At 43.3% G+C, this 26217-nt stretch overlaps 1 protein-coding gene across 2 annotated transcripts in view; it reads right to left on the bottom strand.

The window, feature by feature from the left end:
- Positions 1-6599: 6599 nt before the first annotated feature.
- CD101 (CD101 molecule) overlaps positions 6600-26217 on the bottom strand; it is a 34864-nt gene continuing 15246 nt past the window's right edge. The window contains exons 5-10 of one of the 2 annotated variants that reach the window (XM_019020835.4): positions 25774-26157; positions 24691-25095; positions 21274-21684; positions 17360-17755; positions 9233-9507; positions 6600-7202 (exon numbers count right to left, since the gene is read on the bottom strand). In XM_019020835.4, the coding sequence (XP_018876380.2) occupies positions 9266-9507; positions 17360-17755; positions 21274-21684; positions 24691-25095; positions 25774-26157 (1838 nt within the window). In that variant the 3' untranslated portion in view covers positions 6600-7202; positions 9233-9265. The remainder of the gene's footprint in view (positions 7203-9232; positions 9508-17359; positions 17756-21273; positions 21685-24690; positions 25096-25773; positions 26158-26217) is intronic. The other variant, XM_004026422.5, reaches the window with a different exon arrangement.

Below are 26217 nucleotides of genomic sequence, written 5' to 3'. Positions count from 1 at the left end.
GTTTTGTCGATTCTAGATAATTTGTATTTCCATTTAACACTAAATGAGCTTGTCAGTTTCTAAAAAACACTTGAGATTTGCATTATGATTCCATTAAACCACAGTTTCTCAACCTGGCACTATTGAAATTTGGGGCCAGACAATTCTTTGTTGTTAGGGAGAGCCGCTGTGCTGTTTATTGTAGGATGTTCAGTACTAGACCTGGTCTTCACTCACTGGATGCCAGTAGCACTTCCCAAGTTGTAAAGACATGCCAAAATGTCTCCACAAATTGCCAGATGTCCTCTGGGAGCAAAATTGCCACTCCCTCCCCATGGATAACAACTGCATCAAATCTATAGATCAACTTGGAGAAAATTGACAACTTAATGATATTGAACCTTCCAATCCATGAAAATGGAATCTCTCTTTATTTAGTTAGGTCTTCTTTATCTCAGCAGAGTATTGTAATTTTCAATGTAGAGTTTTTGCACATCTTTTGTTAAATTTATTCCAATGCATTTGATATTTTCTATTAAATGTAATTTTCAAATTAATTTTTCAATTTTTGATTTTTAATATATAAAAATTAGTGCATTTTTGCTCATTTTTGATCAACATGTTCATCATGTATTCAGCAACCCTGTTTGGAGACACTTTTGGATTTCCTACAAATATAATCAAGTCACCTGCAAATAAAGAGTTTAACTTCTGTTCTAATCCTTTCACCTTATATTTATTTGTCTTGTTTTTTTGCATTGGCTACGACCTCCAGTATAATATTCAACAGACAGTGATAGTTGATGTTATCATCTTATTCCTAACTATGGGGGAAATAATTTAATATTCCACCATTAAGTATTATATACTTTATCAATTTTAGAAAAGTCTCCTCTGTTACTAGTTTACTGAGAAATATTATTAAGAATAAGTGTTAAAGCTGGGTGTGGTGGCTCACACCTATAATCCCAACACTTTGGGAGGCCAAGACAGGTGGATCACCTGAGGCTAGGAGTTTGAGACCAGCCTGGCCAACATGGCAAAATCCCATCTCTACTAAAAATATGAATGTTAGCCAGGCGTGGTGACACACACCTGTAATCCCAGCTACTCGAGTGGCTAAGGCACAAGAATCCTCCCTTGAACCCAGGAGGCAAAGGTTGCAGTGAGCCGAGATCATGCTACTGCACTCCAGCCTGGGTGATGGGTGACAGAGCAAGAGTCTGTCTCAAAAAAAAAAAAAAAAAAAAAAAAAAAGCAGAAGTGTTGAATGTTATTAAATTCTTTTTTCTTGATCTGTTGAGATGATCAAGTGTTAATGTAGTGATTTACATAGATTAAATTTTAAATGTTAAACCAACCTTGCATTCCCTGTAAGAAATCATGCTCAGTAGTAAATTGTTATTAAATCATGATTGGTTGTGATTTAATGTATTACTGCAGACTATTGTGGATGGGCAAAGATTTCTTGAACAATACATAAAAACATAACATTCACCTAATTTATGTTATGGATACCACTACAGTGGGGAAAGAATGCTCTTTTTAAAAATATGGTACTGGAGCAATGGGATAATCATATGGAGCAAATTAAACCGTGATCTTTATCTCACTTTTATAATGTGGTAAAATATATAACATAAAATTTACCATTTTAACCATTTTTATATGCTCATCTCAGTGGTATTAAGTTCAATCACATTGCTGTGCAGCCATCACCACAATCCAGCTCCAGAAGTTTTTTCATCTTCCCAAATTAAAACTCTGTAAATCATTAAACAATCATTCCCTATCACCCCTCCCTCAGGCCCAGCAACAACTATTCTAGTTTCTGTCTCTATAAATTGGACTGGTTTAGGTACCTCATATGAGTAGAATCATATAGCATTTGCTATTTTGTGACTGGCTCATTCACTTAGCATAATATCTTCAAGGTTCATCCATGTCAATAGCATGTGTCAGAATTTATTTTCTTATTAAAGATGACTAATATTGTATTATTTTTCATGTACCATATTTTCTTTATCCATCCATTTATCCATTGATGCACACTGGCTTTCTTCCACCCACCTTTGGCTTTAGTGAATAATGCTGCTATGAACAGGGGTATACAAATATCTCTTCATGCCCCTACTTTGAATTATTCTGGGTATATACCCAGAAGTAAAATTTCTGGCTCATATGGTAATTCTATTTTTAATTTTTGAGGAAGTGCCATTCTGTTTTCCATAGCAGCTGCTCTGCCAGTGCTATGGAAAACAGAATGATTCCCATCAGCAGTGCACGAGAATTCTACCTCACATTTTATACAAAAATTACTTTATATAAAAATCAATTTGACATGTATTTTAGACCTATTTTTAAATGGTAAGACAATGAAGCTTTTAGAAGAAACCATAGGCCAATAACTCACAATTTTAAGATATAGGCATAACCTTCGGATGCTATTTTGGTGGCAGAGTTTTAGCATTTATTGATGGCTTTAGGATGTGATGCAGGGATTACAAGGAACAGAAATCCACCCCTGAAAGTGTTTTGATTACCTTGCACAATATCTTATATCTTATGTTGAACTTAAGTGCCTTTCAATAGATATGCATGCTCCAATTGCTCTAATCTTCATCCCTCCCTAAGGATTTTCTCCAGACCGATACTTTCTCTTCATTTACGTACCTTAGATGCTGAAACATCTAAGTTTATGATCCCTGGTCTATAGTATTATTGTACCCAAATAACTATTACTGATATATGTTTTGATTAGAAACTCACTGCATATATACATATGCGTGTCATCAAAGAACATTTATTGCTATTGTCATCGTATGTATTTGTTTTATTGGCCTGAGCCTCTCAATAATGACTGTTATCATGAGGAAAATGTTGAAAACCCCTCACACTGAAGAAGTACCTATGTAAATAATAAAAGGCAAAAGGTAGCAGGCTTTAAACTTGCACCAGTGGCATAGGGTAGCTTCCATATTACTTTGTCTTTCCAATGTATTTGTGTGCCACGTGTGCACATCAGGCCACCAAGAAACACCTCCCAGCAGAGTGTGGTTTTGGGAGAGAGGACCCAAGATAAGATTATGGGAGCTCAAAATCTTATAATTACCAAAGGGCATGAGATGGGGTAGGGAGCTTTCTGAGATCTTGGTTTGCATCACAACTCTCTATATGAACATGATCCAGCCCAGAAGATGCAAACGAAAGAACAAACAGTATTGATTTTCCCTGGTATCTTATGTGGACACCCTTAGCAATAAACACATATTGAAGTCCATTGAGTGGGATGGACAGGATCACAAAAAAGGAGAAATTTTCCAAATGAAAGACACAAAATCAGGGGCATGTTTCATAGAGACCTGGGGAGTAATTACCTGGCAAGTAATTTGGTGTGGCTGGAGCACAAGGTACCCAGAAAGGGACTAGGGTGAGATAAGTCCACCAAGAATCCTATTGTTGAAAAGCCAGTTTAAAATGGAAGCACACACCCTCTCGGTTCCCTTGGCAATGTGACCTTATAGGAGTAATAAATTTGGATTTTCCTATGCTGGTTATTTATACCATAGAAACTTCTTAATCACTGTCCTCATCCAATATAGTCTCTCGTCTCGGTAAATGGTTTAATGTGATAATTATGCTTCAACTCAAAACATCTCTATTTGGCAGTCAGAGCTGGTTCAGAAGGAGCCTTGGATTAAGAGACAATATGGTAGAAACTCCAAATTTCTAACAAGTAAATTAAATGTGAAGGTGAATAAATTTTTTTAAAAATGGAAAGCCAGTTAATATAACAAATGGATGGAACTGTCTCTTATCTCTAAACTTATCAGTAGAAAACTAGGTTAACGAGCATTTATTAGACACAAGAAGAGTCTCATCATGTGTCATTGTGTTTAACATACAGGAGCTACCTCTATGAGCTTGATACTTGAAACTTTCTGATAATTTTTTTCTATACTCAAAATGCTCACAAAATTGGTGTGATAGCCATTACACAAATTAAGAGAGTGAAGATGGTTTTCCAGCTGGCTTCCCTGCCTCACCTTCGTACCACTGCCATCCTCACTCCAACCCCACCTATCATCTATGCTGTTGCTTTTCAATTCTCCTTCCCTACTACATTACATTCACTGGCTCACTATTGTCCACCACATGAAGTCCAAGATATTATCCATGTCCAAGATCTGTTCTTCTGTCCTTCCCGAACCCCAGAATTTTGCTCTAACTACTTTTCCAGATTTATCTCCCATTGCTCCCCTTCATAGATCTGACACTTAACCCAAAGCTATTGTATGCACTGCACTTTTCATGGGGCTTCCTCTGTCCAGACCTCTGCTTAACCCTTCTCCTGTCAAAATATTTTCTTATTTTTAAAGCCCAGTTCAACTTACATCTTCTTTATGAAGTTGTCTCTGATTTCTAAATGCCTGTAGCACTTTATTAGGAGTAAAAATTAATAGCCAGTTTGACAGAATTCCCACCTGAGCCTACAGGGAATGCAGACTTCTCAGGCTCTGTCTGCCAAGTGGTAGAGCTCCCCAACAGCACAATTGCATAACCTTCCTGCTAGAGGAAAAGAGGACCTGTGATGAGGAGGTTAGTGCAGAGGCTGCTGGGAACAGGCAATGGGAAATGGAGAGAATATCATGAAGTCTCTCCCAGCCTGGCCGCAGACTTGCTGGTGTCTGGACTCTGGAGAAAGGAGATACTGGGCAAATGCTAATGGAACAGTTTTCACAAGAGAATCTTTAGAGACACAGGTGCAAACAATCTTGAATTTGTATCCTTACAGAAGAGTGTAATGTAAAGACAGAGAATGAGACCCTTTTCACTGCTTATCACTGAACACGACTCAGCTTGGCATCTCATGTGCTCTGGCATGCCAGCTGCAGTGGGAGCCCGCAGAGCCCAACAGAGCTGCAGGGAACCACATGGGAATGGACTTGCTTGTGAGCTCATGTGAATTCACAGAATCCGGGCCAGATGTGGTGGTGTGTACTTGTAGACCCAGCTACTTGGGAGGCTCTTGCAGGAGGATTACTTGAGCTCAGGAGCTCAATGCCAGCTTGAGCAATCTAGTGAGACCTCATCTCTTTAAAAAAAATTTCTAGTTTTGGGAAATCCCCCAGAAATATCTAAAGGACACTGTAGATGGCCAAGACCCTGTGTAAATATTCTGGGAGGGAAAGCCTGTAGAATTTGGATTATTACTATTGATTACATTTTATTTATGTACATGGACAGGTTAAGTCCTAGAAAAACTTGGGTTAATGCTGACATTCATTTATGACTTGATGTGGTTTTAAAACTTATCTCCATTGATGTGTCTGATTTGATCACCATAACAACCACTCAAAGTGGCTATTATTATATCCAGATTTTCCCCCATAGCAATGGATTTGAGCATATTTTTTGTGTTTATTGTGGAAAGAGTGTTTATTGTGGAAAGAGTCCAGGACTTGTCAGCAGACCTAAGTTTGAGCTTTTACTCTTCTGCATATGGCTGGGTGATCCTGGATAAATCCCAACCTCTCTGAGCTATAATTCCTTACCTGTAGGACAGGAATAACAATTCCTTTTGTATAGAGATGCTGTAAGATTCTGAGATAATGAAAAAATCCTGTACGACTGTAAGAAATTATTATGGCACATGACTTTATACCATTGCATTCATCTTCTGCTATAAATTGGTTTTTTCTATACATCTCAATACAATAAAAATAATTAGCAGAGCAACCATGCCTTAATCATCCCTGTGTCAGCCTATCTTGCACAGAGTAGGTACTCAGTATGATGGTGTGAAACGTTGCAGGGTGATAAACTTCCCATCTATAGTGTGAGGCTGGTACAGCGGAGTCAAACTTCAGAATGGCTGGGACTAGATGCCAATCCTGAAAACCTAAGATTATTTATTAGATTAATCAGATATAGAAGAGATTCAGATATAAGAGGTCAAATCAGTTTCCCAGCGACATAATACATGGCTAAGAGAGACAGAACATTAAAGGACAGCGGGGCTGGCAAATGTTTTCTGTAAAGGGCCGGAATAATAAACATTTTAGGCAATGTAGGTCCTATGGTCTCTGTGGCAACTACACAACTTTACCATTTTTATCGTGAAAGCAGCCACAGACAGTATGTAAGCAAATGGGAGTGACCATATTCCAATATATTGTATTTTAAAAAACAAACAGATGGTGGGCTGCATTTGGCCCATAGGCCCTGGTTGGTCAACTCCTGAGACAGAGGCTTGTCCTTTTGCCAAGGAAGATTTATAACACAAAAAGCCAAAAGTAAAACCAGGTGGTGGCATGAAATGGAAAAGCTGAAATCAATGAGTAAAAGTAAAGCTCTCCACTAAGTTTCAAAAACCAAAGGTAAACAAGTATGTAATTGGAGAGAGAAGAGGTTTCACATAAAATGTCTGCTGAACTGGATCAGGGCAAATTTTATTCTGTAAGTTTAAAAAGAAGAAAATACTGTGGGGGTGTTTTAGTTTTGGAGGATTTTAGTTGCCTATGGGACAAAGAGTGCCATGTAGCTGCTTAGACTATCAAAGGTGCTCTAAGTCCCATTAATGAAAGCAGAGCATCCAGGACAAACAAGGTGAGCATCCCAGGGGCATGGGGCTGTGTCCAAGTCACCACAGGACCCCTTGCTCCTAGCACAGGGCCTGACATGCAGCAGGTACCCACTGGGAACTCACACTTCCCATGCTGTGCTCTGGCCAGAACAGTTTCATATTTGAGGGTCTCTGTTCCCTGAAAAAAACCAGGGTTTGTTTGCCTGGCGAGTAACAAATAACTCTCCACAAGAACATGAGTTTTGATCAAAAGGAGTTTTTTTTTTTTTTTTTTTACTTGTCACAAGCAAGGAGAGCGCTGGGAATACTCTCCAAAGCGGTGTCTCTGAAGGAAAGTGACAGGAGGGTTTTATGGGGTGATGGAGAGGGGAGAGAGTGCATTGGTGCATGTGGGCGAGGGGTCCCAGTGGCGCAGCCGCAGTGAGTCATCCTGCCAGCACACAGGTCACATGTTACGGTCATGAAGCTATAGCTCCCCCTGGGGTAGTGACTTCAGGATGGTAATGAGGAAAGTTCACTTGGGTTCATCTAGAAGTTGCCGGGGTCTGTCAGGAGCTGGTTCCAGCTGACTAGGTCACCACATTCCACACGGGGCTTGGGAAGAAACAGGCAGCAAGGCAGGAAGCTGTAAAACAAGCTGATTGCTCAAGTTGGTTAAATGTCTACTTTCCCGGGAGACCCTCCCTGTCTGCTTACATCTCCTCTGTGCTATCTCTGTGCTGGATTCAAAACGGGAAGAGGTGTTTGAGCTAGAAGCTGAAGGAGGTTGTCCATGTGAGGAGAGAGGAGGGATGGGGTGAAGAGTGCTCCCACAGAGGGCTGCAGCAGAGTCCATCCAAGATTCTCTGCCCAGGCTCACTTCTGCTCTTTCCCTTTGAATTAAAATACAGGTTTCTAAAAAATAGGGGCAGGGGGTCATCACACTTTCTAAAAGTCTTCTGCCGGGCGTGGTGGCTCACGCCTGTAATCCCAACACTTTGGGAGGCCGAGGCGGGCGGATCATGAGGTCAGGAGATCGAGACCATCCTGGCTAACATGGTGAAACCCCGTCTCCACTAAAAATACAAAAAAAAATTAGCCAGGCATGGTGGCGGGTGCCTGTAGTCCCAGCTACTTGGGAGGCTGAGGCAGGAGAATGGCATGAACCCGGGAGGCGGAGCTTGCAGTGAGCCCAGGTCACACCACTGCACTCCAGCCTGGGCGACAGAGCGAGACTTCATCTCAAAAAAAAAAAAAAAAAAAAAAAAAAAGTCTTCATTTCAGCTTTGTTGTTTGTAAAAATATGCTCCCTTACCTGGATGACAAGAAACAAATGTGCTGACATGTTTAAGGAAAGATTTGGAGTATTTTAAATCAGGCTATGAAGGGACATGAGTTTAAGGAACTGGTAGGTCCATAGTAGGAGTGCTCATAGCCACCAATAATCCCCTTAGGAAGGAACTAATTATGTTTGGAGAGGACGTGTGTGCCTGATCAAATAATTAAAACTAAATTGCTCTCCTTGGAAATGCAAATTAACGAGTGTTAAAGCAACTCGGTTGGTCACATAGATAATAAATAGATGTGTTTTCTCAAGTCTGTTAGGTGGCACTGATTGATTTCCAATTCTGGCTACAACAGGGCCTGAGCGGCTTTTGAAACAAAGATGAGGGGACTGTAGGCCCAGTGGGGACAGCTGTTGAAAGCTTTAAGCCATTACACCCCACCCCCACCGGCTGCTTTTTGCTACTGAGAATAGGAGACCTTGAGGAACCAGACTTGACCTACTGCTGCCCCAAACCCCAGCCCTGCAGGCGTATGAGGGAACGGTGGCACTGTCAACCCTGCTCCTCCAGACAATACCTTCCCTACCACCCAGTGCTGTCAGGTCAAAGAAAATAAGGCACTGGCTGAGCACCAGGAGCCAGATGGACCTTTTGGTGGGGATATGGAGGTGTAGGGGGAAACAGGGGTACGAGGCCTTGGGGGGCTGACTGGAGTACTGTTACATGAGTTTTTAAAAAGGTTTTGCTCAGCAATTACTTAATAAAAAGTCTTATCAAACAATAAACAAAAAGCCCCAAACTCAGGTTACAAATGTTTTATCATTTTGTCAAAGAACCTGTATTAGTTAAGCACCTATTACACAGAACTTGCTCTTGAGTGGGCCTTTGTAGGTGGGCTGGGAGAAGAAAATTGAGTTTCTGCCTTGAAGGAAGTTACATTCTTGTTGCGGGGACAGATTTTAGGTAAACAAAGAGCATGTTCCCAATTCCTTTTTCCTTGCTGGCATCAGGCCCTTTCCTACACCTCTCATCTGGAGGAAAATGATTACCTAGAGCAGGTGTGACAAGTGACATAAGAGGGAGAGAGAAGCCCCACCAGGGCATTGCTGTAGGATCTCATTTAGCCCTCCAGAGGCTGTGTGAGGGAGCCTCTTATCTCCTTGCAGCCCAGGGACCTGAATCTTCAAGAGATGTAGGGTAATGATGCTATCTTGTTCCAAGGGGGGATGCAAGAGGTGGATGAGGTAAGACACAAAGGAACACCTAACAGTGCGTAGAACCAATAAGCACTCAGTGAATGCTCCCTCTGATTCCTAGGTAACTTGCCCAAGGCCGCAGACATAGTTGAGGACAGAACCAGGATTCATTCACACCCTGGTTAGCCCAATTAAAAAGCCCCCACCTTTCCTTCCTGGCTGCAGGTGCCTCTTGGGATTCAGTTGCCTTCATCTTCCTCCTCGTCTTCCCTCCTATTTGCGGTCACACCTCCAGCCTCTTTCAAGTCCACCCAGAGAGCCTTTTCTTTCCGTGTGTTGGAACGCAGTGTTGACAACTTCCTGGCCTTCCAGTGTAAGCAGAGGAGGGAGATGAGCAGAAGCAGGAGCAGGACGAAGGGGCAGATGAACAGGAAATAGAGTAAAGGGGCCGAGGAGCAGATCCTGGAAGGAAGTGTGGGCTCTGCAACGAAGGGAGAAACAAGAGAGTAATTCATCTCCAACTTATTTGTACTAGTCAATTACAAACACTCCTGGGATTTATTGTTATAGGCAAGTATATGTAAAAATAATGGGGCCAAATAGCAGTGGGCCCCTGAAATCATGAGGAGCATAGGACAGAGCACTGGGGGAAGAGAGCCCCTGGAACAGGCTCTTCTAATGCAACACCCGCTTGCCCTGCAATTTCCAACCACTGGAGGTTCCAATGACCTACTTAAAACTAACAGCCAAAATGAAAAACAAAACAAAAAAGAAAACCTCTCCTTTAATCTTCTTTCCTCAGAAAAGATATCTATAATTCAACCCCCATTCTCAACAGTGTTGCCAGTCCTGAATTTTTAACTGAGTTATTCCCACTGCTGCTCCTCCAACACACAGGCACACACTCTTTCTCACACACACATACACACATACACACACACTCTGCCCTGCACTCTGCACTGTCCTTATAAAACAATCACACCCACAATGAGAAGCCCCTACCCCTGCTGACCCAAGCCTGGCCCTCCCTGTGGGTCTCCTCCTTCCCCGGCCCCCTCCCTCCCACTCCTTTCCTGTGTTGCTCTGGCTGTGGCCACCATCTGACATGCTCCATGCATCTGAGCCTCTAGGTCCTTCTGGCCTAGCTCCATCACACTTCCTACTCTCTCAGCTCTTCCTACCTTGCTGCAGGCACAGTTCTTCTCTTCCATCCCGTTCTCGCTCAGCCCTTTGTTTAGGCCTCTTTAATTCCCTTTTACTCGTCTCCTTTGTTCACTATAGTTACTTGAGTATGTCTGATAGTGCCATTTGTTTCTATATCCCCTACAGTGCCTAGCACATGTGCTCAGTAACTTTTGCTGATCTGAATTAAATTGGATTGACTGCAACCACATGGGCAAAAGATACTATATAAAGGCATGCTGAAGCATATGATCATCCCGCAGCTGCAGTCTGCCGGGAAGCACTATCAGCAGACACACACGCAGAGCACGCACAAGCAGCCCCAAAGTGGCTCCTGGCCACACAGCCAGGAAAGCAAAGGCCCAGAGGACTGCAAACACCACAGGTTTCAGGAAACAGTCTATTGAAGCAGAAAGACACATGCTTAAAGAGACCAATTACTAAATGTAGTCTTCCAATTACATTTATTTATGACATGATATCTGAAATCAGGGCTGTTCTGAAATATTCAATGATAACAGTAGCTGTGCTTTTACTGGAAAATTGTAATGACATAAGCAATTGCTTCTTCAGAGGTTGAGCTACAGGATTCATGGGATTATGGATGCTTAGAGATGAAAGAGGTTTAGAGGTCATTTTGACCAACCTCCTGCTGCAAGAATTCCATTTTTGGCATTGCCGATGAATCCTACATGTTAAAGAACATCTCTTTGATGATAGTCAAGAAAGAATCTAGACATTCGCTCACCTCCTGCACTGTGAGCTCCTTGAGGGTAGGGCCTGTGTCTTGTGTGTCTTTTTATCTTCCTCAACTCTTTGTTCACAGGGTCTCAGTGGAGCCTGATGAATGAATCAATTGCATGAGTACATTCCACACATGGGAACCCAGGGATGGCTGCCATCATGCTATACAAAGCACAGATCATCACTGAACATTAGTCTGGCAGCGCTGAATGGGGCTGGCAAAGAGCAGCAGAGGTTCATGGCCTGGATTTTCTCTGATCTCATTTGTATCCTTCATCCTAAATTTAGTTTTGTTTTTTGAAATGGTGAGCAATGATAAAGTTAGGTTTTGAATTCTTAACCATCCCTCTGCTCCACATCCTATCTGACCCCTCTTCCAATGACCCTGCTTGACTACAGTTATTCTCCCCCGGTCCTATCTGAGTACATTTGAAGGCCCGTGGCTAGAAGGAAGCATAGACTGCAATGATGCAAGTGAATGGAGCCATGGAGTCCAGGTATTATAAGCACTGGCTGTGAGCATTTGTGCAGAGTAGTGAATGAGCACCTACTGTGTTTCAAAGAGAGCTGAGTTCAAATCCTCAATCTTCAATGTGCTGTTACTGACATTGGATAAGTTACTTATCCTCTCTTAATCATTAGTTTCCTCATCAACCAAATAGGGATAACAATTTCTAGAGTTGTGATGAGATAATGTATAATAAAGCATCTAACGAAGTGCCTAAAGCATTTGTGGAGTCAGCAAGCAATAAATATTAGCTAGAATGCTACTGAGAAAGCTAAGAAAATCACGGGAAACCTTCTCCCAAGAGAACAGAGAGAGAACAGGGCTGGAGCCTACAGATCTCTCACATAGGGACCCCAGGGTTGGCCATCTTCCTCCACAGGCTCTCTCTCCCTTAGATCTCTGGTCCCCCTGTCCTCAGACCTGGGTGACATTCAGCAAAGACTAAAATGATTACTTAGGAGGCCCTGGCTTCCTTTTCTACTCATGGGAGGCAGAGAATTGTGAGGTGAGAGTCCACAGCACCAGGTATTACAGTTGCTAGAATGGTGGGGTAATGATGGCGAGATGGGGCCACTACACAGGAGGTGGAAATAAATCTGCTACTCTGCTTTTCAGCATGCAGGAACAGCCAGAGGGCTTGGCTATCTTGGTGGGGAAGAGGCTGCCCACCTTAGTGCAATCTGCCATCAAAGGATGGCAAGGTGTGCCCCTTACCATGCTGAAGTGGCGAACAGCTAGCAACTGTTAGTGCCTGTACTGTTAAATCACCTCTCCTGGGAGGCCAGTGTTTGCTCTGGATCCCACAGTCACCATTTCCCACCATCTGCCTCTCACCCATATCTGGATTAGAATTAGTGACATTCAAACCATTAAGGTTTGGCATTTTGAATCAATCTAAGTAAGTGCCCAATGCTCAAAGTACAAGGTCTTCGAAACAAAGCCAAAAATGTAATGAGAGCACTTCATCATGAGGCTTAGTTTAGAACGTGCTTCCACCCACAGCCAAGCACAGCAAAAGGAGCACTCCTTTTTGATATTTCCTCAGAGACACTGACTTCAGAAGAAAAGAGGTGTGAGATAAAGAGGGGGCTGCCAACTCTTCCCCACTACCCAACCCCAAACATGCAGCCATGTGGGAGTTGGCTCTTGCCAAGAAATAAAAGTAGGGTAAGGTAACCTGATAACAAGTGCATCCCAGAATAAGTGAATCACTGACAGCATCCTGTTTCAACCCAACTGAAGACTTGCCTGCTCATTCTTTCATTAAGCATTTGTTGAATGCCATGTGCTAGGCCTTGCTGGAGGCACTGGGAAGCACAGGTAAGTAGCTTGGCATCTCCAAATACTTCAGTGTGGTAGAGACACACAGCTCCTTCAAGAATCCACTTCCTTACCTTCCCTTCTCCCCTTTCCCTTTCTCTCTTTCTCTTTCTCTCTCTTTTTCTTTCTTTCTTTCTTTCTCTTTCTTTCTTTCTCTGTCTCTTTCTCTCTCTCTATCTCTCTCTCTCTCTTTGTTTGTTTGTTTGTTTGTTTGACAGTGTCTTGCTCTGTCATCCAGACTGGAGCAAAGTGGCATGATCATGGCTTACTGCAGCCTTGACCTCCAAACTCAAGCAATCCTCCCATCTCAGCCTTTTGAGTAGCAAGTACTACAGGCGTGCATCAACCATGTGTCTAATTTTTAAATTTTTTGTAGAGACAGGGGTCTCAAACTCCTGGGCTCAAGTAATCCTCCCACCTCAGCCTCCCAAAGTGCTGGGATTACAGATGGGAGCCATCACATCTGGCCCAAGGATCTAATTTCTAAATAGACCTTTACCCAAATAAAAGCTGGGAAATAGTAACAAGTACGACACTACTACAGATAATCCAGTTCCCAGGAAGCCTTATAGCCTGGCCTATCAATTAATCACAGACAATTCCCTAGAATAAGACATTTAATGTCTAGGGTCTAAGGGTAAGGTAAAAAGACTGAGGAAGCTGTTGTCTCTGCCATAGCTTAGTCACTGGTAAGGAAATAAGATAGAGAAGAAAAGGCAAGGTCCATTCTCCGAGAAAATGTCTCTTAACTTTCCTGCCTTCACTTGAGCCACATGCTCTACAGTCCTATTGTGTGGCCCTAAAACCAGCCCAAGCTGGGATAGCCAGATAGAGAGCATGGAAAACCATCTATCTGTTAAGTGACCATAGGTAGCATATTATATTTGAACTGGATCTTGATAACACATAGACCTGGTACTTAACAGGAGTGCAATTACACAGTGATTCAGTAAACATTTAAGCATCCCCTATGTGCCAGGCACTGTGCTAGTGCTACTAATGAGACACTCATTATCTTTGCCTATAGTATAGTCTAGCAGTGTGACAGATGTTAAACAGGTAACTGCAGGTGTGGGGGCTAAAAGAATAAGGGAAGTCTCTGAGGCAGTGGCAGTTAAGTTGCTGGATGAAGGATGAGAGTGTTGACCAGGGAAAGATGGCATGGAGTAGCATTCCAGGAAGGAGATGGTGCATGCATGGTGAGATGTTGGACTGACAGTCGTATCTACTCTTCTATTAATCTTTTTCTTCCTTCCTTCCTTCTTTCTTTTTTTCTTCTTTCTTTCTTCTTTCTTTCAGATGTTGGACTGTCAGTAGTATCTACTCTTTCTTTCCTTCTTTCTTTTTTTCTTCCTTTCTTTCTTTCTGATGTTGGACTGTCAGTTGTATCTACTCTTCTATTAACCTACCTTCCTTCCTTTCTCTCTCTCTCTTTCTTTCTTTTCTTTCTGCTGGCTTTCTCCCCTCTAAAACATAAATGTGCTCAAATCTGTATCATCTTCAAACCAAAACAGCAAAAAAGCAAAACTAAAATACTTTCACTTTTTTTTGACAACTTTTGCCATTTTACTGTCTTCTCTCTTCCCCTTGACATCAAAGCTCTTGAAAGAGCAATCTGCATTGATGTGCCCACTCTCCCCTCAACTTGCTGCAGTCTGACTTCCCTGATAACTTTTCTGTAATTGTCCCATAATGTCAAATCCAATGGATACTTTCCCACTGTTATCTTAATCAACCTCTTTGCAAGAGCTGAGTCTGTCGACTCTCCTCACCCTCTTGATGCCCTCTCTGCCTTTAGTGTCTGTGGTGCCACCAAATCCTGATTCCCTTCCCAGCTCTCCATCACTCCTATCAGTCTCCTTCACAGGCTCTCCACTCCCTGAGAAATGGCAATTTATGCCAGAGCTCCACCCTTGGGCATCATTATTGGCTACCTATGGATGACTTCTAATCTACATCTCTGGTGCAGATCCCATTTGGCAGTCTTGATGTCTATTGGACAGATCTTTATCAATAACTCACAGTTACTCTGAACTCAGTTCCAGCCCAACTTATTCAAAACTGAACTAATCTTCCCCTCCAAACCCCTCTCATATATTACCTTGCTTGGTAAATGACCCCACTATCCATCTAAGCTAGAATCCAAATGTTAATCCTTAATTCTCTCCTTCTGCTCCTTTGCCCTCTATATACAATGAATCAGCCTCTAAATCCTGAAGATTACACCTCCTAATACCTAATGCCTGTTCTTTTCTTAGTCGTCATGGGTACTGCCTTAGCTCAGGCCTTCATCTTTCCCCAGTTGGGTTTCCACAGTTTCATATACTACCTGCACTGTACTGTGGACCTCCCCTCCAATTCATTTATTTTATTTTATTTTATTTATTCATTTTGAGACAGAGTTTTGCTCTTGTTGCCCAAGGCTGGAGTGCAATGGAATGATCTCGGCTCACCGCAACCTTCCCCTCCTGGGTTCAAGTGATTCTCCTGCCTCAGCCTCCTGAGTAGCTGGGATTACAGGCATGGGCCACCATGCCCGGCTAATTTTTTGGATTTTTAGTACAGACAGGGTTTCTCCATGTTGGTCAGGCTGGTCTCAAACTCCCAACGTCAGGTGATCCGCCCGCCTTGGCCTCCCAAAGTGCTGGGATTACAGGCATGAGCCACTGTGCCCAACCTCCAATTCATTTTAATGTGGGAACTTTCTAAAAGGAAAATCTGATCATGTCACTCCCCTGCTTAAACTTTTTCAATGACACTCCATCACTGTCATGATAAAGTTCTTCCTTCTTAGCTTCATACTCTAGACACATTTGGGATCTATCATCTGTTCCTTTCCCTCCTCACTGGTCTCATCTCTTGCCACTGTACCATAGAGACTGCAGTTCCTGCCATTCTCAATGACCAGGAGTTCCCCCGAATATAACATGAAATTTTACATCTTATTATCATCTTGCATACTCTTTCATGTTCCTAAAATATGTTTCTTCCTTTTCATGAGCCCCAGACTCTGGGGAACCTTCCCAGATCATCTCCCTACCTAGCCCTTCACCCCAGCCCTGCCTCTGTTGTTCCCCTAGTCTACTGGAAATACTTCTTTGATGACATCTGTTATGTTGGACTTGATTTCTCCCACTGGATTCCAAGCTCGGTGGGAACAGACTCTGTCATGTACACTTTTGTGGCCTCAGAACCTGATATAGTTATTTATTAAACAAGTGTCATTATTTTGTCACATAGATGTACACATGTAGGTATGTGTGTACCTGTGTGTATATGTATGTGCAGCGGGTTTGGAGGCATAAGGGGAAAAGGAGATTACATTTGCTGAGCACTGACAATGTGCCAGGCACTGTACTGGATACTTTATACATATTTATATTGTGATCTTCATTTTATAGAAAGCTGAGGCTCACAGCAAGTAACCAGAGTATGATTTCATAGCTGGTATTGGTAGTAGAGCTGTGATTTGAGCCTAGGCTGGTGTGATTCCAGCCCCTGGGATTTTTTATCACCCTACACTGCCTCCCTGACTACCAGGAAGGAACAGCCAGGTGGAGGAGCCCAGATGGTACATTACAGGGATTTCCTTGGAAATCCTCAACATTAATTACCCTCAAAACCCTCAGTTTGTCATGACAAAGGTTTTCTGAAGAATACCAAGGCCACTCAATTTTTAATGTTTTCTTTCCAGGTTTATCTTTTAAAAACCATATACCTGTTTTACAAGGATCTCACAAAGATTAACAATATGTATGCTATGAAGGATCCCATCTGCCTCAGAGAAGATACGCTTTTCATCACAGACTGTATACTTTTTACAGTTCTTATCTATTTATTCTACTGCAAAAACTGCCGATTCTACAGAGCCTATTAATTCCACTGGGAAAACGTGTACGGAATGTGCTCATGAGTATGGGACTTCCTGTAATTGTTGGAAAGAAGAAAAAGGCTGATAGAAAAAACATTTTGGCCTGGCACTCAGGAGAAAACTTCTGCTGAGGAATGAACAGGGAAAAACAATGATGGACCACCTCAAGGAACAAATCGGATAGCTTCGACTTCCCCTCTGGAAGCCCTGCTGCGCTGGGATGCACCTATCCCTACTTCTTAGATGTTCCCATATGTTCTCAACAGCATTCTGTCCCTCCTAAGGAGTGTCACTAAAGCTAGCTGGTCTCTTAGGATTTTTACCTTTATTGATGATTTTCCCTTTATGCTTCCTGGTGTCTGGCACCAAGACCACACCCCTACTTCTCCAATGGCCCTTTCCCTCAGTAAGCTTAGCTTATTGCTCACCTCCCACCTTCTGCCTGAACCTCAGCAGAAAGACATGGACCTGTCAGATGCTCCCGATATTTAAGTGTCTATGCCAAAATCTCATGTGGACCTTGTTTGTTCAAATGAGTTACTATTGAGAGAGACAGCAAAGTCATCTTCTTTAGGGAACCTGAAAATTGTCTTCAATCTGAAAATTGTCTTCAGAAGAAGGAGCAAAAGATAGGTGAGAGGGAGAGCATAAGAGGAGAGCCATGTATTCTCCTGACCATGAGCTCGCGGTAGATAAACCCCTGGTTACCTGAAGGCAGCACCGTGAGCGCCATCCGCTGTGACTCATCGGATGCTTGATTAATCCACTTGCTTGGGTGTCCATGGAGCTGCCACTCTGCCACCCTACACCAGTACATTCCTGCATCCTCCATCTCCACCTGATGAAGCTTCAGGACAAAGTCTGTAGAGGATGAACGGTAACAGTGCAGGTGCCTCCTGAGCCCCTCTTCCCCATACTCCAGCAAGCCATCATGTTGCAAGTGCACCAGCAATTTACTTCCAGAGTTTTCTCTGTTCCAGTACCACATCACAGAGTACAGAGTGGCTGAGCTGCCTACACTCTCCAGGCTGCAGCGGATGGCCACTTCTCTGTGCTCAGTCACATTTTCGGTCCAGTACACTTTGGAGACACGTACCTTACTTCCTAGAAAATAAAATGGCAGTAAATTAGAGAATGCAGACTTTCAGATTGGATACCACCTCTGAAAAATCTAGTTCTCACTGGGAAGATCTTATATTCTTTAGACATCAGTGCACTCATTTTATTTTTTTTATTATTTTTATTTTTTGAGACAGAGTCTTGCTCTGTCACCCAGGCCAGAGTGCAGTGGCATGATCTCAGCTCACTGCAACCACTGCCTCCTGGGTTCAAGCACTTCTCCTGCCTCAGCCTCCCAAGTGGCTGGGATTACAGGCGTGTGCCACCATGCCCAGCTGATTTTTGTATTTTTAGTAGAGACAGGGTTTCACCATGTTGGCCAGATTGCTCTTGAGCTCCTGGCTTCAAGCGATCTGCCCACCTCAGCCTCCCAAAGTGTTGGGATTACAGGCATGAGCCACCACGTCCAGCCACATTCATTTTAATTCTTGTCCTCGGTCCCTGTTTTTCTCTCACATTTGCCAGGACATTCTCTGCCAGGAATCAAACCAGCCTCTTTCCTTCTTTAGCCCAACTGCTTGCCTGCTGGACCCTGCCATTGAAAACTACACAGCTTCTGCAGGGCCCTCTGCCTGCCAGTTTTACTTATCCTTCATTCGCTCCTCCTCTACTTCCCAAAGTGGTCGTTCACAACTTTTAGCAGCTCCCTCAAGCCATGTATTCCAGCAGTACCCCTCATTCTTAGCAAATTACTCTCCTCCCATACACCCAGATATTATCTTGGGTGTAAACACAGAGAGAGAGGACGCCATCCAAGAGACTGAACGTTTTGATGCAAGTGTTAGAAAGCCATCCGTGGGAGCTATTAGATGATTGGATTAGACTGAGTTTTAAAGAGATTTTGACATTCACTTTTTTTCCCCTTGCTAACCAGCAGGTGAGGATTCAGAATGACAGCCAAAGTAGTTACAAACAAAATAAAGAAATTATAGTGTGCATTACATTTTCAATTCCACTACAAACACATTTATTTATTTATTTATTTTTATTTTATGTATTTATTTTTTTTGAGACAGAGTCTCGCTCTGTCACCCAGGCTAGAGTGCAGTGGCACGATCTCAGCTCACCACAACCTCTGCCTCCCGGGTTCAAGCGCTTATCCTGCCTCAGCCTCCCGAGCAGTTGGGATTACAGGCATGGGCCACCATGCCTGGCTAATTTTTGTATTTTTAGTAGAGACAGGGTTTCACCATGTTGGCCAGGCTGGTCTCGAACTCCTGACCTCAGGTGACCCGCCCGCCTTGGCCTCCCAAAGTGCTGGGATTATAGGCATGAGGCACTGTGCCTGACTCAAACACATTTATTAATCTGTCTTTAAGAGAATAATTCTGTCTGATCTTGGACTCTTTCTTAGTTACCATTTTTACTCTCCCCTTTCCTTCATGGAGTAGCACGTGGAATATTAGCACATGGAATACTGTTGCTGTTTCCTTGCCTCAAATTACTTCCTACTTTATTGTGATCTGGCTTCCAATCCCATCACTTTACTTGGCCAGGGCCCAATTTCCCAGTTCAAGGGACCCTCTAGTCCTTTTCTGTCCTCTATGTGGTTTTTGTTACTGGAGTCCAATTTCTCCTTCAAATTGACTTCTTTTCTTCCAACCTCAGAGAAAATATTCCCCTTACAACTCTGACCAGTCATTCTCAGCATCTTTCTGGGGCCTCTTGGTTAACTTGTTCCCTAAATGACGTGCACAACCGGAAGTCCACAGCCACACCAAGCCCACAGGTATGTTCTGCTTGACACTTGCAGTATTTTAAGAGAACTGGGCTGGGCGCAGTGGCTCACGCCTGTAATCCCACACTTTGGGAGGTCAAGGCAGGTGGATCACCTGAGGTCAGGAGTTCGAGGCCAGCCTGGCCAACATGGTGACACTCTGTCTCCACTAAAATTACAAAAATTAGCCAGGCATGGTGGCACATGCCTGTAGTCCCAGCTACTCTGGAGGCTGAGGCAGGAGAATTGCTTGAACCCAGGAGGAGGAGGTTGCAGTGAGCTAAGATCATACCACTGACTCCAGCCTGAGCATCAGAGCAAGACTCCGTCTAAAAAAAAAAAAAAAAAAAAAGAAGTGAATTAGTTGTGGACATTCTCAAACTGGGAGATGTCACCAAAAAAGATTTTAGGCATCTCTAGATATGCAAAAAGATCTGACAACACGGAGCCCACATTTCTACATGGGAAGCACTTGAGCTAAGCAGTGGCTGCCTCCTGAAGAGGGCCATGCACATGTGGTCAAGAGTTTGGCGTGGATGACTGGGAGACAGGATGCCAATCACACAGATGGGAAATGCAGAAGTACAAATGAGCATGGTGAGATGGCAGAGATGCTAAGTGCAATTTAGGGCATGCTGAGTATGGGGGCATCCAAGTAGAAATGTACAGCAGGCAGCTGGGTATGAAGGCTTGGAGCTCAGGAGATCAGGGCTAAGCACAAAATCTCAGAGTTATCATCTAGAAGGTGGTAGCTGAAACCAGGGCGGTGTTTAAGAAATTCTGAGGAAAGCAGAGAATAAGAAGCAAAACAGGCCCAGGATCTATCCCTGAGGAACACACACATTTAGCAGGGAGAAGAAGGGGCTTGAAGAATATACAGAAGGGAAGCCAGAGGGCAGGAAGAGACCCCAAACCAAGCTGCTGTTTTGCCCTTGTTGTCCCACTAGACTAGGAGCTCCTTAAGGGCCAGGGCTGTGCCTTCTTTATCTTTGTATTCCATTGCCTAATACATAGTAATGCTCAATTATCATCTAATTTTTTTTAATGTTACCTTGAAAATAGTATTTCAAGCACCAAATTAGATCAACTTCTCTGCATTGTGCTGTTGGATCTTGGCCAGTTCCCGAACCTTGGCTGTGACATTCATTTAATTTTAATCAACACTGGAGGTGACCTAACTTATGCTGAGAGACCTAATCAACCCTGCCCACATTTAGACAGCGGCACTCTTAGACCAGTGCGGAACTTCCATTACATTTTTAAAGATCTCCTGAGGAAGAGGAGACTCCCTCAGTAAGCCATTCCAACAGTTAACTACTCTTATTTGCCTTATGTTTAGGCAGCTAAATGTTGAGAAGCAATTTCTCCACACATCCCCATAGAGTTGTACAGTTTCTGTTCACAGTGGGAGAAATATGCTTCGTATTACTCTTTCTCTGCCAAATTACAGTAGAGCCCCACTGGAATGACACAGCTTGTTATTATAGAGATCTGGAGATACGATACCCTGGGTAGCTGCACAGACCAGGCTGCCAGGCTGAGAAGCAAACCAATCAAAGGGATATTGCTCCTAACTCAGCTCCCCAAAACCTCAGATTGGATCGCCTTAAGTGACCTCCCCTCCTTTGGTGGACTGCCCGGTCTTGCAGTCATGTGTAGGTAGATGCTGTTCCTATGACTTTAGGTCATATTTTTACTTCCACATAATCACTCCATAGAACAGCTGCCCAAGAGAAAACAGCCGTCAGACAGACAGACATTGTGAGGATACACTTGCAAGGTTTACCTGTGGGCTTGAGTTTCAATTCTGTTAGTCCTGACTTCTTTTCTCCAAGCTTGTGCCAAGTGCCATTTGTAGACAGGAGCCATTCCTCCACAGCACAGTGATATTTGCCCCGATCGCTGTCTTCCACATTCAGAATGTGCAGCTGAAATAAGTCTTGGGAAATCTTCTCAGTATGAAATTTTTGTTTTCTCTGTGGGGTGTGAAACTCATCCCCAGTTTTTATAACATTGGTTTGGTCCATCTCCAGGATCTTTAGCCAGGAGGCATTAGTGGAAACAGGAGAAAAATACCAAATAATGGCTAACTGAAGGTTTCCATTGGACCGGGACAAGATGCTACATTCTATATCAGTGTTGGAGTTGATGGAGAGCTCTTGGACTTGACTCCTTGAATTCACTTTTAGCTTGCTCTCTAAATTTAAAAAAATGAAACAGTTACTTTGCTATGAAATAGAAAGTTAAGGTAGTAGAGACATTAGAGGTCAAGTATGACACTGCATCCTCCCGCCATCATATGGGTGAACTCCCTCTACAGTAGCCCCACTCACTGCTCATCCAGCTTTTGAACAGCATCACTAGCTGACAAGGCAGCCCATTTCATCTCTGGACAGCTCTGCCCCTCCAGAATGCTTTCTGATATCAAGTTGAACTTTATCTCTTCATAACTTCCATCCACTAGTCCTAGTGCTACCTGTGCTTGGTAGGAGTGGTGTGGCAGAGGGAGTGTCACACAGACAAGCCCAGTATCTCTCTTCCACATGATACTGCTTCGGTATTTAAGCACAAGCATCTCTTCTGTCATATTTCATGTATCACATTGGGAGAAAGTGGCCCTATTAATGCTGTGTTTGTGTGTTTACTATGCAGAGTACTTCTGGATTCACAGTTTCCAAACTCTAGTTGTATCTGCCTTCAAACGTGGGTAAACAAAAGGAAGTTGTACATGAGTGATTAAAACTGTGTGTGTCTTTGCAGTCACTTAACTGTGGGAACATTGTATAGATATGGAGCCAACTAATCTTTGACCCCAGCAGCTTTTCTGCTTTGTCAGAAAGATGAGTGACAATCCTTGTTCCCAAATCTTCTTCTAGCGCCTTGCTCACATCACCCACTCTACTTTTTTAACTGCTTATTGATGTTGCCCATAGGTCCCTTTACTCTTCCTTCAACAAATATTTATGAAGCACACACTATATTATGTGCCAGACAATTCCAGGCCCTGTGGATATCTTCCCTCAGTGGCTCACACTCTAGAGGGAGACAAGTGCAGGGACAGAGGCTTAGAGATGGTGCCAAGTGCCATTTGTAGACAAAGAGCCATTCTACCACAGCACAGTGATATTTGCCCTGATCACTGTCTTCCACATTTAGAATGTGCAGCTGAAATAACTCTTGAGAAACCTTTCTCAAGTGTGAGATTTTTGGTTGTTTTGTTTCATTTGAGATGGAGTCTTGCTCTGTCGCCCAGGCTGGAGTGCAGTGGCATGATCTTGGCTCGCTGCAACCTCCACTTCCTGTGCTCAAGCGATCCTTGTGCCTCAGCCTCCTGAGTAGCTGGGACTACAGGTGCACGCCACCATGCCTGGCTAATCTGTGCATTTTCAGTAGAGACGGGGTTTCACTATGTTGGCCAGGCTGGTCTCAAACTCCTGACTTCAGGTGATCTGCCCGCCTTGGCCTCCCAAAATGTGGGATTACAGGCGTGAGCCACCACGCCTGGCCTCAGTGTAAAATTTTTGTTCCTCATGTCCCTCATGTAAGACAGAGGTATATAGAAGTGCCTATCTGAGCACACAGCAGGGTCTCCTAGCCCAAATACAGGAGTGAGGGGAGACTTCCTGGAGGAGATAATTCTGAGCTGAGTTTTAAGGGTTTATAGGAATTATTCTGATGGAGAAGAGGTTAAGAATTGCCACACAAAAGATATAACTAGATCAAAGACTTTGAAAGTGAGAGGGAACATGGACTATTGAGGAGTTGCCAGTAATTCAGTGTGGCTGAAGCTCAAATTCACAATGGAAAGTTGAAGGAGATGATGCTGGAAAGACACAAATGTACCAGATGATAAAGGACCTTGCATATCACACTATGGGAGTTTAGATACAAGGTGAACATAAGAGTTGTGATGACTCAGGTTTTCAACTTGGGTCACTGGTGGGGAGTGGGGACATAAGGGGCAATGTAGAAGAAAGAGCTTTGGATGATAATGGTGGGTTTATGTTTTGACATAATGAGTGCAGGCATGTCTTGGAGACAGCTGGATATACGAGTCTGGAGATCAGAAGAGAAATTGGTCAAGATAATGAATTTGGGAGTTGTGAATATACAGCTTGTATCCATGGGTAGGGACGAGTCCACTGCAGGAGAGTGTATAGAATGAAAAGAGAACAAAGCTAAGAATAAAATCCAGAGAAACTGTTTTCTTTAAAGAATAAATCAGTGGAGGAGAAAATCTTGTGTCATGGTGCCAAGGAAAAAAGAAGTTTCAAGAAGACAGATTGGGGCAGCAATTGCAAATACCACAGAGAGGACAAATTAATTAAGCATGAATTCATGAACAAGGGGATCATTACTACTACCAAAAATGTTGCACAGCAGCAGAGAGAATAATGACAGTGACCACGTTTGAGCATCATCTTGGTGTGTCAGGTACTCGGCATGTTATATATGTCACCATATTTAAATTGCACATTAACAATTTACAGATCAGGTAACTAAGGCTTCAGCAGATTAAGTGGCTCATCCAAAGCTGTTCTGCTATCCAGTGATTGTCAGATCTAAATGACTTCAATGTCTCTCCATCACTCTTCCTAAGAGAATGCAAACTATAAGAGAGAAGATACATGACACAGCAGAACTTTGCCTAGGTAGTATCTCACTTTTAACTCCTATGCTCTATTATCAGTTGATGAGATGGATTATATTTGATTGTAATAATAAATTCTCTGACTCTTATACATTAACACCTTACAAATAAGTAGGTGGATGTATTCCAGTGGAATTTACCTTATCCCTACCACTAGCAGAGACACTGCAAATGTTTACTAACTGGTAAGGCCTGGACAGTGACTAATCCAAAACATTTCTTCTCCCCTCTAGCCAGATCCTAGAGGCCCCCTGCTGTGCCACGTGGTACCCTTTAGTTGCTGGGTGGTGGGAACTTAGGGGAAAATGGGGAATGGGTAGAGAGCAGCAATTAGCCAGCAAGGAAGGTATTTCAATGTTTTAACAACCAGTATGGCCAACCCATGCATACTAACTCAATGTTAACCTGGGTATCATTCATCATGTGGTGCTTACTTAGATAGAACAAATATGGGAGAAAGTATTTTATGTTTTATTGTTATAACTTACCCAAAATGGGAGGATTGCTACTTGTTTGTTTTTAAAACAGGGATTAATTTCAAGTCACACTTACCTGGTAAAGTGACGGCTATCCTCAGTGGGTGAGAGATGGCAGAAGCCCTCGGGGGGCGGTTGTTGTATAGGGAATTTCTGTCATAAACTTCTACTTCACACTGATACACTCCTGTCTCTTCCTCAGTGGCATCATGGACTAGGAGTTGTGAACGAAATAAAGACTGCGACACTTTCGTCTTCTTTTGGAACTGGGATAGGAAATTCCCCCATTCAATAGTGCCATTGTGGGTGATTCGAATAAGCTGGTGGAAGATGTGAGAGCTAGCTGGCTGGAACTGCCACGTCACAGTGAGTGGCACCTTGAGGTCAGAGTAACCGGCCCTCACGACACAGGACAGGTCAAAGGTGTTGGTTAACATCACTTGCGGCTGACGGCTCATCAGACTAACTTGTAAACTTGACTCTAGACAGAAAAATGAAACAGAATTTCTAATATATTTACCAGATTAAAATATAGCACTTTCAAGTTTTTCTAGTTGCCACCTCTTTGACTAGGACCATGCATTTGTACATTTGGAGTTTCATATTTTATAGAGTAGAAATTGATTCCCAGTACAGTCTGTCCTGAACTGTGACCTCAATTTTACAAAGTTGATCCTTTTCTAAGACTGTTCCCAGCAGCCACAACAAATAGGCAGTGTTTCTCCAATCTGCTACTTAGACAGCTGCTGCTGAGTGGGTGGAGCACTCCCCACCCTAGTCGTCTGGCCTCCTTCCCTTACCCCCATGCGTGGGTTCAGTATCAGAACCCTTTTGCACATGCTCCAATGGGCTCTGCAATCCCAGGGCCACAGCTGTCAAAAGCCAGAAGGTAGGAGGCTCAGCTATACTCGTCTATAAGCTGATTCATAGGGTTTTGTTTTTAACCTTGAACAACAATTTACAAGTTGTACTCTAAAGATGATCTTTACAAAAATGAAGAAACTTTAAAGATTAATAGAGAGGGTAGCCAGAGACTAGCTCTGTGTCCTAGGGTACACATACCATCACTGGGGGATTCAGGGTAACACGCAATCCAATTCCACTGCAGAATGAATTGAGTGATATACAGGTGCAGAAAAGGACTTCCTTTGACACTTACCCAGAGACTTTACAGTAACTGAAATCTTCTGAGTCCAGCTCAGATCTCTGGCCTGGTTCCGGGACTTCTCAGATACTCTGCACTCATATGTGCCACTGTCTGTGATGGCAGTGAAGGTGATCTCCAGCTGGAAGGTGGCCCAGTCCATTTTCTCCAGCCTTGTGTTGCCATGGTAACTGGGTCCCCCATAGGAGGCACCCAGCTGCACAATGCCATCCTGCCCCATGCCAGCCACAAACTTGGGCTGTGTCTGGTCCCGTGGGATGTGCCACCAGCTCACAGACAGGGGACTTTCAGCTCCACCAGCCTTACAGAGAAAGGCGAGTGTCTCTCCTTCCCACACAACTTGCTGCTTGTTCTTGGTAGACACGACCACACTTCTTGCTGTGAGTTACAGATTATAGAAGAACAAAACTGTTTTAGGTAAATAAGAAATGTTCTAAA

Source organism: Gorilla gorilla, chromosome 1 (genome assembly GCF_029281585.2).
Source record: "Gorilla gorilla gorilla isolate KB3781 chromosome 1, NHGRI_mGorGor1-v2.1_pri, whole genome shotgun sequence".
Classification (NCBI taxonomy): Eukaryota; Metazoa; Chordata; class Mammalia; order Primates; family Hominidae; genus Gorilla; species Gorilla gorilla.
This window is presented reverse-complemented; position numbering and strand designations above follow the sequence as displayed.